Below are 18,766 nucleotides of genomic sequence, written 5' to 3'. Positions count from 1 at the left end.
ATCTCTACTGAGAGACTGACACCCTCATAACCAAGGTGTTTTGAAGTGTGAACACGGATTAATTTGTGCTGAATCTCACAGGATGATAGAGGAAATTGAAAGATATCATTTCAGGAGGATGTCTGATATCAGACAAAGAATTTGCTATTGGATGCATAAATTCATGTTCCTGGAATGCTTTAAAATGGTAGTTAAAAATGATCAAAGCAGTTAAGAAAACAAACCAAGCTTGACTAATGGCAGATGGCAGGACCCAAGGTTTCTTGGCAATACAAAATCCCAATAACAACAAATTAGGGTGCAGAACTAGTAATTTACCAAGCTATTGCAATAGAATTCTCAAGTATACACCGAAACTTGAGTTTCTTTTTTTTCTGTTGAACACAAAAGAAGATATTTTAAAGAATGTTGGTAATAAAGCAGTTGACGGTAGCCACTGACTTAAGGCGGGGGAAAAAAAAAAACTATAGAAGTGAGTCAATGGGGCCCATCAACTGTCTGGTTACCAACCTTCATTAAAATATCTTCTTTTGTGTTCAACAGAAAAAAGAAACTCATACATGTTTGGAATAACTTGAGGTGAGTAAATGATGACCGTTTTCATTTTTGGGTCAACAAAGTTATCCCTTTAATGAGCTCAAGTCTCATTGTGTCCGGTAGGTGGCGATATCTTTGTTTTCGCTTCTCGTATCTAGACACCACAGATGTAGACGGAGCTGTGCATGATTGGCTGTTAGATGTCTGTTTTGGTTTTTGGTGAATAGTCAGTACACAGTCTGTTTGCTCGTTAATAAAACGTCTTTTTGAAATATAATACAACACAGCATTAACGATACGACAATATTTTTTTGACAAAGGTCATTAGAAAATTATACAATCGGTAGATACCTTGAATGTCGTTCCCCTAAACACGATGGTGTTCAAATGTTGTGCATATAACTGTAAAAACACTGCTGTGAGCACTAAGAACGTCTCATTCCACAAGTAAGCACAAAGCTTTCACTTTACATTATGTTTTAAACGTTCTTGACGGTATACAATTGTGTTCATGTTCAGAAAATTGTTTCATTTCAGGTTCCCGCTGAAAGACCCCAACTTGCTAAAAACGTGGCTTAAAAAATTAAGATGGAAAGACTGGAAACCTGCTCCAAATAGTAAAATTTGCTCTATCCACTTTGAAAAGAAGTGTCTTATTGAAGATGGAAAGAGGACGAGACTTCATCCATGGGCTGTGCCGACCATCTTTTCATTCCCAAACCGTTATCTAGAAAGAAAGGTGCGTGAAACAATTTTTAAGCATAAAAGTAACATGAACATGTGTTTTTAAGGTTGTACAGTATCTTGCTTCATGTACTGGTCACACCAGTTTAAACCATATCAATATAAAATATTATCAGACCATACCAGTCCATATGATGTTTAATATTGAAAGTTTACCTTTCAAGTGGAAGATTAGACTGGGCAAGCCTTACAGCAAATGGACTTTGGCAATATAAACTATCAACAGAGAAGAGTTTAAGTAATATTGATATATTAACTGAGACTATTATGTGTGATATGGTTAATCGTAAGAATCCTAAACATATTAATGACTTACGCCTGATGTATGATGAAATAGTGTATTGTTAGACCTTTCAGTCAAAAAGTAGCTAAAAAAGGGACCGTTTTAGAGCTGGATGGAATGAATATGTATCTGAACTGCATCTGGAGGCTAGAGATGCTTTTAAAGATTGGGTTTTAACAGGTAAAGCTAGATATGAAGAAGGAATATGAGAAGAAGAAACTGGCAATGCTAAATTAAAATATGCTATAGGTTTTATCAAGAGAAATGAGGCAACTATGAACGCAAACTCAATGGCCAAGAAATGTCAGCAAAATAATGCATATGAATTTCGGAAGGAAGTTAAAGTTATTAATAATAGTAAAGTACCATTGCTAACTAGTATAGATGGGGTGGTTGTGGCTGAGAATATTGTTAAATTGTGGAGTAAATATTATGGGGATATTATTAATTGTGTTGACTATGGTGTAGATATAATCTAGATAAAAATAAAAAGCTTCAGGTAGCATTTAATGATACATTAAGGATTTTGCTAAAGCTCCTAAGATGGACAAGTGCAAGCCAAGTGTTTGTTTTCGGTGATGTTCCTGCACGCTGTGTTAAGGCATTATATGTATGATTTTATGTGTCGATTAAGTTAAGAAATACAATCATAATGGTCATAAATGATCCAACATTAAATGATACAAGGTATTCCCCCCTGTTCTGGAAGCACTGGAATGCAAGTTTGTTTGTCTTAAATAAGTTTGTTGTATGTAAATTATGTTATTTTTCTTTTATTTGTGTGATATGGACCTTATAGTCTGAAATAAAGAATTGAATGAAAAATGACAAGTATGCAATTAATATAGGTAATTCTTAAACAATGTGTTTAGAATCATTTTAAAATATTAGGATAATTTAAGTTTAAAGCAAAGCAGGTTAGAATAGTTTTTGTGTAATTACAGTGTGTTACACCACACTTTTTTTTTACTTCTGATTTCTTCCCTACAGGTTAAAATCAACCCTAGAAGCAGGAGAGCTTTGGTAAGTTACACAACCTTCTTAGTTAGCATTTTGCATTATGAAATAATTATTTAAATTAAACATAAAAGGGTGTATTTACACCCACATGCATTTACAGAGAAATTACAATTTTAGAAATAGTTTCATGAATTTAATGTGTAATTATACATCAACACCATACATTATAAAATATATGACAAAGTTTAAGGCTGCATTGATGCTGCATCATTTACACTATACCAAAGCAGTGTCAGTGATACTCTGATACTAGGGGCTGAAGTGGAGCTGCATATTTTAGTATGGCTTTTGTTCAGCATTGCATTTTTACTACAAATTTGGAGGCCTTAACTCACCTGCATATAGATTAGTGATTGGGAGAAACTGAGCTTTTTGAAACAGAATCAATTGAACTGTTTTGCTGAATGTTTCACTGTTTCGAACCACACAAAACATCACCCACTGACGACACCTGCTGGTCAAAACCGTGTAATAGCAACAAAAAGCCCAAATATGTATAAAGACATCTTTTACAATTGAATTGTAAATATTATAGAATTCTGACTTGTAATGCAGCCTAAATCATAATCACACCGTTTTCATTCACTGGCTAGAGGAGAACTGCATTGAAACGTTCTGTATTGTATAAAGCCCTATTTAAATAAAGGTGACTTGACGTAATTAAGCCTTTACTGAAATCATGTGACTTTCGATTCACTGGTTCAAAGCAAAAAAGTTTTGACGCTTATGAAGCGGTGTTTCAAACTTTGTTCATTAACTTTGCCTTGTTCATTAATGATAACCAAATTGTCCTCTTCCCTGTCATTTGCAATTGTAGGGAATAGTTGGTGACTCAAACTCCTCTCTTCAAGCAGCTCCTGATATGACTGCAGAAACCTCGCAGACGTCTAACTCAGAAACGCCTGGGCACAGAACTACAGAGACGCGTTTACACACGAAAAATACAGAAAATAGTTCCAGCCGGACGAGAGCAGACCCACAGAGCGTTTCCACACTGCAGCTGACTGAAACGGAAAAAAGGTCTGCAGCTGCTCATCAGATGCATGCGATATGTTAATCTGTTTTAATTGTTATTCTTTTTTTCATTTGGTTGTTCAGCCCGCCATGGACCATCCTGGGTGATGAAGCTCTGGACAGAAGCATGACTATACCGAGTTTCTTTCACAGTGGATACTGTTTGCCCAATGTAATGAACATTTTTACATTCGTTTTTCATATAAAAAGTGTGTAAAGACATTGTAATCTCATTTTTACATTCCTAAGCACACAAATTTGGTTCGCACCAGTAACATTTATCTGTTGTTTTTCTTCAGAACATTCGCTGGACTGGAGATGATGAATTAAATATTGTAAGTAATCATGTTGTACTGTTGAATACATTTCAAGATGATACATTTTAAATCTTGATGATACGTTTCCTGTTATTTCTTAATCAGATGCCTCATGTGGCGTATGGCGTTCTAGGACAAACCAAACCCCATATCATTGAGGTAAGGCTGTTTACGAACTGCAATGGAAATTTTTTGTCATTAATGGGTATCCGCTAATGACTAAGGTTACATCAGAAAGATTTATTTTGGGTAAGTTTCTGAGGAATTGCATTTTTGCAAAAGTCAACCTATCAGATCCTGTATTGCTTCATGCTGCGCTGTACATAGAGATCTAGTGCAGTTTTTTTTTGCTGTTGTAAAAATAGCCCTTACTGAAGCTGAATTTTCGACATGATCCTATGTTCATAATTTGAGTGTTTTAATAATAATTCTAATTCTGTGAGAATAAGGAAGTCCACAACTATAACTATAACGACACTGAGGAATGATATCGTTGGAATCACAGCTGATGAACGATTGATAAAATTAAAAACATTGATATCCATTTAAAGCAGCAGACAACATAACTGCAGCATTATAACGCTATCGTCCCTTTGTGCGAATGCCAATATAGTTAGTTACCTTTGTTTGTGTTTGGGCCTTTATAGATAATAGAACAGAACAAGACATTTTTTAACTGCAGCAGAATAATAATTTTTTTACTTTCTCTCAGGTTAAAGAGAGGTGGGAATGGCTTGGGCTGGATGTTCGAGGCCCGTTCTCTCCGACAGTAGACAAGCACACGCACATCATGACCCTGACTGACTACCATTCCAAATGGGTGGAAGCTTTTCCTTTGACTCAGAAACTCAGTCAGGATGTGGCCCAGTGTCTTGCTGAAGTCGTCAGTCAGCAGGGATACCCTCTCGGAATTCTCTCCCGGCTTCCTAGGCGGGACCTTTTGGAAGTAAGAGACACGCAGACTACCTGTCAAAAGTTTGGGCTTAGTAAGATTAAAGAGAGAGAGAGAGAGAGAGAGAGAGAGAGAGAGAGAGATTAATACTTTTTATTTAGCAAGAGTGCATTAAAGGATCAAAAGTGACAGTAAAGACTTTTACATTGTTACAAGAACATTTGATTTTAAATAAACGCTGTTCTTTTGAACTTTCTATTCATCAAAGAATCCTGAGAAGAAAAAAAAAAGGTTCCACAAAAATATTGAGCATCACAACTGTTTTCAACATAGATAATAATAAGCATAATGAGCAGCCAATCATATTAGAGTGATTTCTGAAGGATCATGTGTGACTAGGGTGACCACCATCAAACAAACCAAATGTGGGACGATTACTAAGTTTGTGTGGGACAAAGAGGGACATGTTACCAACACTAAAACATAACCTGAAACTGTTGTATAATCTTAAATTCAACATAACTGAGCCCAAAGGCAACAGGCATCATGCAGATAACTACTTTTGACACAGTTCTGACCAAGTGCAACTAAAATCCAACTAAATAAATAATGAAACAAATAAAACAACATTAAATTAGTTATTTTTTATATATATATATATATTATATATATATATATCTGTATATATGTATAAATGTATATATATCACATTTTTTTGGGGGGGATTGTAGTTTTTATTTTTTATATAAATACAGTGTTGGGGGAAACGCATTACAAGTAACTTGAGTTACGTAATAATATTACTTTTTCAAGTAACTAGTAAAGTAACGCATTACTTTTCAAATTTACAACAAAATATCTGAGTTACTTTTTCAAAAAAGTAACGCAAGTTACTTTTTCACATTAATTTGACTGACAGCTCTCCTGCCCCCATGTTGAGAAGAATAAGTGCAGAGGTGTGTGTGTGTGTGTGTGTGTGTGTGTGTGTGTGTGTGTGTGAACATGATGGTTATTGTAGTTCTAGACCAAATGTGAGCATTTATTTATCTCACTTGCACAATAAAGATTCTGTTCTCCTCAATATGAATAAAATCAGTCAAATGCAAAATCAGAGTACTATGCAAAACTCCAATAATTAAATATTAAATAAAACAAATATTTTTATGCATTTAATCTACCTTTATTGACCAATGTCGTGCTGCTGACCTTTGATGATTCAGTTAAGCCATGATCAAAAATTACTAGATTTTTTTTTTTTATTGGTAAAACTTTTCTCCTGCGTCCTATTCTTCCATTATCCAGAATGGCAGCACATTTTTACCTCAGCCTGGGGCTTATTATTTCAATTTTGGTATGAAGAGGTCTTTACATTTGCACAAAAAAGGACTTTTTTTGCTATTAAAAAACAAAACAAAAAAGCAAGCCCAGCCCAGGTGAGAAAAAGTAACGCAAAAGTAACGTAACGCATTACTTTTCTTAAAAAGTAACTAAGTAACTCAATTAGATACTTTTTAAGGGAGTAACGCAATATTGTAATGCATTACTTTTCAAAGTAACTTTCCCCAACACTGTATAAATATTCATTTATATACAGAACTATCCATTCGTTTTCTGACAGGGAACACATGGAACGAATCACCGCTCCACATTTTGATTGACAGCCGTCACAACCTACTAGTGACCGTGTTTACTCCTTTCTTTTCAACCATTGGATATGGTTTAAAAAACGGCTTTTGTATATTTGTGTAAGGCGGGATGTTACTTCTGGTTAAATATAATGAAAAACGATGCCGCGAAAATAATATAAATGCTTTCTTAAAAAGGCAAAAGAACGCATGCATGTTTTCTCAATATGATCATTAAAAATCAACAGACTGGTGAAAATGCGGGACATTTTCTCAATGTGCGACATGCGGGACAAGGGGTGAAAATGCTGTGTGGTACAACGCAAAGCGGGACAGGTGGTCACCCTATGTGTGACACTGAAGACTGGAGTAATGATGCTGAAAATTCAGCTTTGACATCACAGGAATAAATTACATTTTAAGTTTTTAAAGAAAAATATTTTGCAATATTACTGGTTTTACTGCATTTTTTATGGTAGTGTCCATCTAGGAATTCCTTTATCAGTCATTTGTTTGGGGAAATTAACAGTTCCGTTTCATATTGATTAATGGTCATCATTTTCCTTCTTATCTCTCTGTTAGATTAACCGTGAGTTGAAGAAACGGCTGAGATTGAATGCAAATGCCTTGGTGATACACCACCGTCAAACTGGTTACATGGACTTGGTCACCGAATCACTTCTTAATGAGTACAACATCTTCAGACATTTCTTAACTGCCAATATCAATATTGAGTAATTTTGAACTTGAGAAATGTATCCAATATGTGATGTGACTTGATTTAACAGAAATGGCATTTAACTATTTCATGATCAATAATTATTTTTAATAATGGTGGGAAAAAAATCTGTGCTGTAAAATATAATGTTTCTACATGTCCAGCATTACTTTACTGTATATTTCAGGATGCTGGATGAGCTGGTAAAGAAACACAGCAGCATCTGGCACATCCACCTCCCTGCTGCCACTCTGCGCCTCTGCTGCACAAATCACCCCACTACCAAAGAGAAACCCTTCACCCGCATGTATGCCAGTGACCCGCCATTCTCCTCATCACCCAGAGAACTGCCTGTAAGCCACCATGTCACTCACAGTATACAAGCTGTCATTTTCTTGATTTGTACTGTACTGTAAATTGGCTCTCTTGGCAGTTTTGTTTACTTATTCTTGTGTGAATTTTGTTTGGTTGCTCTTTATAGAACAGTGCTACTGATATTCGCTTCAGCTCTTTTGTTATCCCAACCACTGAAGCCAACAAACTAGAAACTGTGTCAGAAACTTCGGTAAGAGGCCTGATTAAAAATCTAATGGGATTCTGTTGTTTGATTGGGTATCCTTTGTGACCATACATTTGTTGTTTTTTACACTATTTTTCAGGTGCACTGCCTGAGGGATCATGTTTTTTCCAAGTAAAGAAACTACAATTTTTGTCATGTTTTCCATGTACATAGACTGTAAATATAGAAGAAAGTTTGCACTGTACAAATATTATAAAGAAATAAAAGTATTTTTAAAACGGGAAAAAAACAGCCTTTCATGTCTTTTGTTTGTCTCTCAAATTTGATTGGCGTTTCAAGATTGATGATATACAGTCCAGTGGCATTGAGAAGTTTCACTGTTTGTATCACTTTGCATGTCTGTTTTTTTTGTGTGTTACAGACAGACTGGGAATTTTAGTGGTGGGAATTTTACAGAACAATAGAGAAGTTATACAACAACCACATTATATGGTTTATTTACTATAATTAGATATATCAAAGCCTTAAAAGGCTTAAAGGGTTAGTTCACTTGACAAGAATACTATTTGTGCACAAAAACAAAGAAAGATAACTACTTTTTCAACAATCTTCTCTTCAACGTCATTCTCCTGTGCTGTTGACATAGTAAATACAGCGCAGCGCTTCCGAGTTCTGCGTCAGAACGGCGGCTCACCATTGGCTAGCTCCTGCGTTAACATCACACACGTGTCATGGTGCTCACGTGAACAGTGTCGGCCAATGGTAAGCTGGCGTTCTGGGACTTGGAGAACTTGGAAGCATTGCACTGTTTACAATACCTCAACGGCATTAGAGTCTGACACATAAAGGCGTTATTTTTGTTTGTTTTCTGCGTAAAAAAAGTATTTTTGTCGCTTTATAAAATTAAGGTTGAACCACTGAAGTCACATGGACGATTTTAACAAATGTTTTACTGTCTTTCTGGGTCTTGAAAGTGTTAATTAAATAGCTGTCAGCGGAGAGGTCCGAGAGTTCTCTGATTTCATCAAAGATATATTCATTTGTGTTCCGAAAATAAACAAAAGTCTTATGGGTTTGGAACGACATGAGGGTGCAGGAATTAATGACAGAATTTTCATATTTGAGTGAACTAAAGCCGAAAATATACTTTGTTTTTTTACCTGCCTTGCAAAGTATTCCTCTTTTGACTCATATACAGGCGTTCAATGCATGCACAGTTTTGAGCAATCTCTCACCACCAGTTACAACCACTGATCTATATAAATGACTCCATGTAGATCAGTGGTTACAACCCATGTAAATACTGCAAGAAAATGAAATGCGCATGTGCAATCCGGCGGTGAGGGTGAGTAAATGACAGAATTAAATTTTTGGATGAAATATCCCTTTAAATAGTACTGATACCAGTAGTGACGACCCCAGCGCTTCAAGTGGCGCTATAGAGCAGTTTTTGACCCATAAGTGAACAAAGAAGAAAAGCTGCAAGTACACGAGTTTCTTAACCCGTTGATGAACTGTGATTAGTGTTCAACCATAGACTGTAAAAAATAGGGTTTAAACTTACTAATCGCTTGCAAAACTGCACCCAGTCTACTTAAATGCATGCAGCTGTCTTCTAAACAAAAGTTGAAATAAAAAAAATATGAAAACATCGGCATTGATTTAAAATGAGAAAAGTAATCGTAGGAATTGGTGGGTGAGTAAACTAAACGCTATAAAGGTTTATATATTTTCCCATGTCCAGCCCCATCATATATGAATTATGAACTGATGTAACAGGATGACAAATGGAGGAAAGACCACTCTGAGTAAAAGCCTTCAGGAGGAGCTTCTGTGTAATAGCTGTGTTATTTCTCAAGACAACTTTTTCAAGGTACCACACCCGCTTTATATATTAATCAATGTGTCATTATTTTTTTTAAGTAGGTAATTTAGACCCAGGCATGTAGCTGACGAATCCTAATTGATTTGTGTCTATTTCTCAGGATGACTCAGTGGTCCCTACTGATACCAATGGCTTTAAGCAATATGACAGTAAGAACAGTTCTCATATTCTCAGCTTTTTTGCAATACAGTGTAAAGTATATATATATATATATATATATATATATATATATATATATATATATATATATATATATATATATATATATATATATATATATATATATATATATATATATATATACTCAAACATCTGGTTTTAGACCACAATAATTATTAAAAAAAAAAATATATATATTTTAGTTAAATATTATTAGTATGTTGTATGGCCTCTTTCTGCGACCAAGACAGCATCAATTCGTCTTACGAATGACTGATAAGTCATTTGAGCAATTCCTCTTTCATAACAAGGGCAAAGTGTGATGCTGGTGGTGGTGGAGGAAAACTTTTCTGACTTGCTCTTCCAGAATACCCCAAAGTTGCATATTTAGATAGATCTGCCTTTGCAGGCCATGGGAGATGTTCAACTTCACTTTCGTGTTCCTCAAGCCATTCTTTCACAAATATTGCTGCGTTTATTGGTGCATTATCATGCTGATACATGGCACCCTCTTCAGGGTACAACGTCTGAAACATTAGGTGCACATGGTCCTCCAGAATGATTCAGTAGTGTTTGGCAGTGACGCACCCATCAAGCACAGTAGGAAATGCCATGACCCCCCCCCCCCAAAAAAAAATGCACAAATTGGACGTGGGAAAGACATTAGTAAACAATATATGTTTCACATTGTCCACTGTTTGCACCAATGAAACCAAGGTTTGGTTTATAGCAGGGCCCTACATGAATAGTGATTTATATGGAGCTCCCGACGAACAGGTTTGGTGTAAACAGGGAAGTCGAGGTGCACATTTAATTCTGCAGTGAGTTGGGCAGCTGTGTGTGCGTGTTTTTTTTTTGTTTTTTTTAAATACAATTTGGGTTAGTACCTGGACATCCCTTTCAGACAGCTTCTTCTTGCTTCGACTGTGCTATTGCTCTGCTAATTCTACCTCCACACTCTGCTCTTACTGATAGAATGTCAAATCAGTGAAGATTGGCCACCAGGCTGTGCCTATACACTAGGTTTCAAATTATTATTCAAGTGACATATCAGAAAGATTTAAGTACAATAAACACTCAAATAAAACCATTTAGAAATTAGTCTTCATATATTTCTAAACCCACTGTAAATGTTTCTCTTTGTGAGCTTTGGTTACAGGTGGCTGAAATGCAACTTACTGCACAAATGCCAGCCTGCATGGAGAGGTTCCTGAGACTCCTGCAGCTTCATTTACCTGTTTGCTACTCAACAGTGATTTTAATACAATTAATTTGTTTAACAGAAACTTTCCTTAATAAGCCTTTATCTGAGCGAATTCTTAAAGGGTTAGTTTACCCAAAAATGAAAATTCTGTCATTAATTACTTACCCTCATGTCGTTGGACACCTGTAAGACCTCCGTTCATCTTCGGAACACAAATGAAGATATTGTAGTTGAAATCTGATGGCTCTGAAAGGCCTCCAATTGGCACAATGCACGGTTCACTCTCAAGACCCTTAAAAGGTACTAAAGATGTCGTTACAAAGTCCATCTCACTACAGTGGTTCTACAATAACTTTATGAATCGGCGACAATAGTTTTTGTGCGCAAAAAAACCCTAAATAACGACTTGTATAGTGATGACCGATTTCAAAACACGGCATCATGAAGCTTCGAAGCGTTATGAATCAGGTTTTTTGCGCACAAAAACTATTCTCGTCACTCCATAAAGTTATTGTAGAACCACTGTAGTGAGATGGACTTTGTAACGACATCTTTAGTACCTTTTAAGGGTCTTGAGAGTGTACCGTACATTGTGCCAATTGGAGGCCTTTCAGAGCCATCAGATTTCAACTAAAATATCTTAATTTGTGTTCCGAAGATGAACGGAGGTCTTACAGGTGTCCAACGACATGAGGGTAAGTAATTAATGACAGTTTTCATTTTTGGGTGAACTAACCCTTTAAGTGCTCTAAATCACTCACAAATCTTTTGACAGTTCAACTATTCAGTTTTCGTAAAATATTAGCTGTTCTTTTGCAAGACATGCTTTTTATCTTCAGAAAGATCTTTCTTCCTCCCCCATATTTTTAATGAGAACTGAGACTTGCTTAATAATGTGGAACCAACTTAAGTAGATTTTCCATTGACGAAGACCTAGAAAACTATTTAACAAACCGGTATGAGATTGGTACCAGTTATCTAAAAAGATATGAGAAATAAAAAAAAAAAACTAAAAAAAAAAAACTAATACTACTGACTAATATAAACTAATATCTGAATGTTTATTGTACTAAATTCCTACTGATATGTCACTTTCTTAACAATTTGGAACACAGATTATAGGTGTGAAACCTCCAGCACTATTTTGGCCAATGTTTGAGTTGCATTGTCCAACCCCTGTATATATAGGATACAATTATTATTAATTTTCTTTACAAAACTCCTCTGCAGGTTTGGATGCCCTGCATATGGACATGATGATGGGAGACATTGGCTTGTGGCAGGAGGATCCTGAGCTCTTCATGACATCTCGTGGTTGTGCAGTGAAATCCACAGCATCAGAGCCACCCAGTGTGTTTGTCCTTATAGTGGAGGGATTCCTCATTTTTAATCATAGGTAATGTTTTATTTTGATTTTAGTTTAATAGACTACCTTTTATGTAAGATAAAGTCAAAGTCATACTGGATGAAGTTTTTGAACACTCTGGAAAGCTAAATTGGACAGAGGAAGAAATTCACTTAAAGTGCCCTATTATGCAAATTTAAATGTTCCTAATTTTGTGTTGGAGGTCTCCTATACAACAGGTTTACATGCATCAAATGTAAAAAAAAAACACTTTAATTTCTCATAATATACATTGCACATCACTGGATTTTTCAATGATTCTCAAATTAGAAATCCCTCCTTTTTTGTGAGCCTGCTCTGCTCTGATTGGCCAGACGGCCCAGTCTGTTACGATTGGTCTGCTGCTTACAGCACATGTTGAAAACGAAACACACATTACCATAACTGTTTTTCAGCTTTGGAGGCTTCCTAAAGCTCAGCGATTGTACACACTGTAAAGACAGTAACAATGGCGTCGATTTTACCATATCAATCCGAGCACAAGTCCGATGATGAAACATTGGAAGAACTTATTCAACCCAAACCTCCATCGTAAGTACTACTTGAGCAGGACGTTTCTCAGTGATACACTTCTCAGTTTTACATACATTATACAAACGCTGTGACGCCAAACTCCCTCGTGGAAGAAGAACGCCGTCCTGTTTACAACTGTGACAATGAGCACTTTCCAGGATCGACTAAACGCTGGAATTTCTAAAGTATGTAAATGTATTTATTATAAATATGTACAATTAATTACACTTTATACGGTCATTATTCGATAGAATGACATACAATTACACTGATCAGCCACAACATTAAAACCACCTGTATGTCCTCCTTGTGGTGCTTAAACAACTCTGATGTGTCGAGGCATAGACTTCACAAGACCTCTGAAGGTGTCCTGACATTAGCAGCAGATCCTTTAAGTCCTGCAAGTTGTGAAGTGGGGCCTCCATGGTTGGTCCAACACATCCCATAGATGCTCAATCGAGTTGAGATCTATAGAATTTGGAGGCCAAGGCAACACATTGAACACTTTTTCATGTTTCTCAACAATTTCTGCAGTTTGGCAGGGTGCATTATCCTGCTGAAAGTGGCCACTACCATCAGGGAACACCAATTCCATGAATGGGTGTACGTGGTCTGCAACAATCTTTAGGTATGTCAAAGTAACATCACATGAATGCCAGGACCAATGGTTCTCCGGCAGAACATTTTCAGAGTATTACACTGTCTCCATCGGCCATCTTCCAACTCTTCTCCAGATAAAGGACGCACGTGCACCAGGTCATCTACCTGATCTAAAAGAAAATGTAATTCATCAGACCATGCAACCATCTTTCATTGCTCCATGGTTCAGCTTTGACACTCAAGTTCCCATTGTAGGTGCATATAGTTCTTCTCTGTGATCAGACCAGGCGGGCTAGCCTTCCCTCCCTAAGTGCATCGATGAGCCTTGGGCACCCATGACCCTGACGCTTGTGAGTGTATCACACAGTTGAAATTCAACCATGATATATATCAAACTAGCTGCAATTTACTAGACTGTTGCCTACCTCCAGTTTGTGTTGCAAAATGGATAAACCATATTGCCCACGTCTTCCAAGCTCCCTGCACGTCCATATAAGCAGGTGCCTCTTTTTTCTTTTCTTTATTACATTTCAGCACACAGAGTTGCACATATAATCAAAGCAGCTTGGTCTTAAGTTTCTCCTGGGAAAGCATGTGTCTTCTTCTAAAACAGCCACACGGCTCAGGGCATCCACCGTGTTTGTTTCACACGTATAGTGTCAGCCGTCAAATCACAGCTCGATGATCAGACTGTATAGTGTGAGCACACAAATTGTGAGATTTGCGATTTACTCGTACAGTGAGAGTTGGTATTTAACAAAAGTATTGCTGAAATTGCACCGTGTATACCTGGCTAAATATATCCCACTTTTTGCCAGGTGCCATTGTAATGATATAATCACCTGTCAGTGGGCCAAATCATTTCAATTTGGCTATAGATTGCGTCATCATGTACATATGCTTTATTTCTCATGTATGAACAGTTTAATGTGTTTTCATGGATCTATGTTGTACTTCCAGGCCTCTTAATAGCTTGTTCAACAAGAAGTATTTCCTGCAGATCCCTTATGAGACTTGCAAGGAGAGAAGAAGGTAGGAACGAGACTCTTGTTAGATGAGTTTGATGAACATCAGTGTTTTGACTGAGACGGTCACCTTCATCTCTTTCTAATCGATAGCTCAAGAGTCTATGTGCCTCCAGATCCCCCAGGCTACTTTGATGGGTATGTTTGGCCCATGTACCTGAAGAACAGAAAAACGATGGAAGAAAATGTAAATGACATAGGTACTGTAATATTTTAATATAATAAGCAGTTCATTCACCTATATTGTGGTGAAGTGTGGCTGAAAGTCTTTGCACTTTTTACAGTGTTTCTGGATGGCACACAGAAAAGAGAGACGTTACTCTCATCAGTTCTTGCAGACATGCAGGAAATGCTAATGGTTACACAGAGATGAGTTATCATGTGAGTAATTCAGCACCAATATCGCAGCATACTTAAATGAGTTTGCAATTAACACAATTTCTTTCTCTCTTTGAATTGAATTCCTAGATTGTGAGAACCAACATTTCAAGCTGACTGTTTCAGCAAGTATACTATAAATGCAGTGTTCATCAGAACATTCATTAATGTCTTATTTTCACTTTCTTCACAAACTATGTCGTACAACAATCTAAAGCACTTGCATTAATAATCCTCAAAATAAGTGAATGAACAGATTTCAATCGACATTTAATCTTAGCAAAATCAGGACCAAAGCACGCACATCACTGGATTTCTGAAGGATCATGTGACTCTAAAGACTGGAGTAATGAAGCAGAAATAAATAGCATTGTAAAATATATTCAAATAAATAAATATTTCACAATAATACTGTTTTTGCTGTATTTTTGATCAAATAAATGCAGCCTTGGTGAGCAGAAGAGACTTCTTTCAAAACCATAAAAAAATCAATCTTAATGATTCCAAACTTTTGACTGGCAGTGGATATCATGTTGTGTGTTTGCATGTGAAATCAGGAAACCATGTAATACACACATGACGACAGTGAGGTGACGGTGGTGCGTAAATCGTTGTACCTCTGAGATTTTCTTATCATGTGCGAATTGGCCATTATTACAGTCGTCCTGTGGTAAAATTACATTACTCCATCTACCCTTGTAAAACTAATCCCGTCCAAATAGGGCTATAGAGAGCATCATACAGTAAATGGAAGCTCACCACAGAGATGGGCACTGGAGTTAGTGACTCGGACTCGAGTCGCATTTTATGAGACTTCAGACTTGACTCGGGACTCGACCTGAAATGACTTCAGACTTGACTCGACAAAAAAAAGACTTAAAAACAACTCAAGTCTTTAATCCTTATCTTAAGAGCTTTATTTTTTTGTTATAATATCTGCTTCACATGTATGTGACATGGTAGATCGGACCCTTGTCATAGAATTTGATTACGGATGTCCGTGTATTGCGCGTAAACTCAGAGTCAATAGAGTCCCATGAAACATGACAGGAACCATATGTTCTCACATTTGGATGTATTACCATGTCAGATCGGCTAGATGCAAAGAATGTGTGGAAAATAATTAAAGACACCGGAACATAATTTTAGTAGACATCGCATCCACAAAGATTAGTGACATTAACTCACACAGCTCGCTGTTTTTCTGTGGTGTAGCTGGGTGGCTCTTTTGGATTACCAGCCTGTTAAAACATGAATAAAATCTAACCTTTAAACCTAGCACTTAGTTTTACTTTTATCAATCTTTTCGCAGCTTTTCTCTCTCTTTAATGTATGTCTACGAGAGAGAAATAGAAAGATGTTAAATAATCCCTTTATTACTTAAAGCGCATATTTTAACGTATCTATTGACTAGAAACAACTAGAAACGTTTGGAGGTTTGATATTTTCTGATAATGTCTGTTGTCAATTACAAATGTGACTGGCGCCATCTTGTGTCCATTCAGCGACTGTGTTGAAAATGACTACTCGTCTTGTTGCCTGGACAATTGTTTTTTAATTTAATATTATAATGGATTATAACGTAACAGGATGCATGTATCACTTACATCTTAGTACCTTTATTACATACAAAACGGATGATAGAAAAGTCATATATTTTGTCTAAATAAAAAAAATAATAATAATAAAAAAAGGATTTTTGAATATTTTTTTTGTAAGACATAAAATTTCTTGAGACTCGACTCAGACTCGTGACAAAAGACTTCAGACTTGACTTGGACTCCAGTGATAATGATTTCAGACTCGGACTCCAGATGAAAGACTTGTGAACATCTCTAGCTCACCCGTACTTGTTTGATTTGCGAGAACAAACATCACTTCATGCAAGCACGTTTGAGCTTCCATAAGAATCAGTGAGGTTTGATAGGCCCTTAATCAATCGGCTTGCATTTCGATAGGGCAGAGCTGATGTGTCAGTAACCAATGAGCTCGCTGCTCAACCTTCAAATACTTGGTCAGCATTTGCTGTAGGAGTTGTAGCGCTTTAAGAAACCCTCCACCTTCCCCAGCTCCACTTGTATGGATCTGCTATGGGTAATTCTTGTGCTATAGTGTGCAGCAGCAGCATGTTTTAGTTTCCTGTGCTTAGATGGAGGACTCTGATTAAGGTACACTTATGGCAATAACAATGAGGTCTCTGCAAATCATCTTGTTGTTGGTTGTTCTTTGTCTTTGCAACCTTGTTGCAAGTGCAGGTTAGTGCTTTGAGTTTTCGCTAATATACATTTTAGTAAGAAAGTAAATCTTAGTTACAGAACTGTACTCGGTCTGTCAAGGTTTGTGGGCCAGTTTTTTGTAGGGTCCTGTGGCCTTCTTGTCAGGATGAAGAATCCTTGAAATATCCACAACAACCCAAAGTGCTATAGTACAGGCCAGATGGCAAGTGCTTGAAAAGGACGTGCTGTTAAATTGACCCTGATTTGAATCTGTGGTGGCCCTATACATGAACTTGAGTCTCTTTGAAGATTACATTTTTGCATCCTCTCCCGCTGCCTAATGCTTTATAATGACTGCATAACTATTAGCTGAAGTCAGATAACATAAATGCATAAGGCCTCACCATTTCTACATTGTGCCAATTGTAACTGTTGTAAAATGTCTGGTGATATTAAGGGGTTAGTTCAACCAAAAATGAAAATGAGCCCATGATTTACCCACCCTCTAGCCATCCTAGGTGTATATGACATCCTTCTTTCAGACGAACACAATCAGTTATATTAAAAAAAATGTCCTGGCTCTTCCAAGCTTTATAATGGCAGTGAAGGTTGCTCTGTTTTTGAAGTCCATAAAAGTGCATCTATACTGCTCCACACGGCTCCGGGGGGTTAATAAAGGCCTTCTGAAGCGAAGCGATGCGTTTGTGTAGGGGAAATATCCATACTTAAAACATTATAAAGTAAAAATTCTAGCTAGGCAGCGTAAGCGTAAGCATTTTGAACTGCGCCAGACGAAGAGCCAGGCATTTTTTAATATAACTCTGATTGTGTTCGTCTGAAAGAAGAATGTCATATACACCTAGGATGGCTTGAGGGGGAGTAAATCATGGGCTAATTTTCATTTTTGGGTGAACTAACCCTTTAAAGCAGCACTAGGTAACTTTTCAACCTTCATAATACATTTTCAAGACTCTTGTGATGATACATCGACTTACAATAGGTTGAATGACACGTCTGCCATAGCCTGACGGGGTCTGTATCGTTTTTAATCGTACTTTTAAACTTCGGGTTTCGGGTAGTAACCCGAGAAAAAAAAGAACTACAAAATTCGACTGCTTTACGGCATATACGTCACTTCCACCACCACCCCCACTTCCTTAAATTCGGACGTGCGAGCCCGAGCCCAACTATCGTTTGTTTGCCGGATGTTATAGTCATGGCCGAAGCAGCACAGAAAAATAAGAAAGCAAAGGTTTTGTCGGAGGAAAGCAAAAAGAGGAAACGAGAAAGTGATCGGATTAAAGGCAGGACGAGGATCAACATTGGGCCAGCGTTTGCTCGTTGGTGTGAGCTGAAGGAGGAGGGGCTACATTCTTGCAAGTAAATACATAAGTTGTACAAAATCATATTTTAGGATACCTAACATGTCTGTGATATTTGTTTATTTGTCTTGCCTCAAGCTATAATGCAAATCGAGTTTTCAAATTTGCAGATTCATCTATGGTAGCTTCAAGATTCAAGATTCAAGAGTTTTATTTGTCACATACACAGTTATATACACAATATACAACTGGCAGTGAAATGTAAACAGGTCCGCTCCATGGACAGTGCAAATAACAGTTACAAGAAATTAAATAGAAATAGAATAAAGTTAGAATAAAAAGTATTAACATAAGTAGAATTATAAATAAATCAAGTAAAAGATAAAAAT

The 18,766-nt window shown here is 36.8% G+C and overlaps 2 protein-coding genes across 3 annotated transcripts; both read left to right on the top strand.

Moving 5' to 3' along the window:
• The first annotated feature begins 694 nt into the window (after positions 1–694).
• Positions 695–7,952, top strand: LOC307131618 (uncharacterized protein). 2 transcript variants are annotated; one of them, XM_079825346.1, is made up of 12 exons: positions 695–984; positions 1,075–1,276; positions 2,555–2,587; positions 3,402–3,604; positions 3,683–3,770; positions 3,898–3,933; positions 4,021–4,074; positions 4,628–4,861; positions 7,015–7,121; positions 7,338–7,503; positions 7,632–7,715; positions 7,810–7,952. In XM_079825346.1, the coding sequence occupies exons 1-12, from the start codon at positions 914–916 to the stop codon at positions 7,843–7,845; spliced, it is 1,314 nt and encodes a 437-aa protein (XP_079681472.1). In that variant the 5' UTR covers positions 695–913; the 3' UTR covers positions 7,846–7,952. The 2 variants fall into 2 exon arrangements, with proteins under 2 accessions (XP_079681472.1, XP_079681471.1); XM_079825345.1 differs by having other exon boundaries at positions 763–984; positions 1,057–1,276; positions 7,810–7,945.
• Positions 7,953–9,107: 1,155 nt separating this feature from the next.
• On the top strand, positions 9,108–16,503 carry nmrk1 (nicotinamide riboside kinase 1). The gene is made up of 8 exons (XM_079825383.1): positions 9,108–9,366; positions 9,450–9,543; positions 9,656–9,704; positions 12,149–12,314; positions 14,397–14,468; positions 14,555–14,661; positions 14,746–14,842; positions 14,930–16,503. Exons 1-7 carry the CDS (start codon positions 9,338–9,340, stop codon positions 14,832–14,834), a joined length of 606 nt encoding a protein of 201 aa, XP_079681509.1. The 5' UTR covers positions 9,108–9,337; the 3' UTR covers positions 14,835–14,842; positions 14,930–16,503.
• The last annotated feature ends 2,263 nt before the right edge of the window (positions 16,504–18,766 follow it).

Source organism: Gobio gobio (assembly GCF_949357685.1).
Source record: "Gobio gobio genome assembly, chromosome: 1".
In the NCBI taxonomy this organism is placed as follows: Eukaryota; Metazoa; Chordata; class Actinopteri; order Cypriniformes; family Gobionidae; genus Gobio; species Gobio gobio.
Note: the sequence above shows the minus strand (reverse complement) of the source record. Positions and strands in the feature narration are given on the sequence as shown.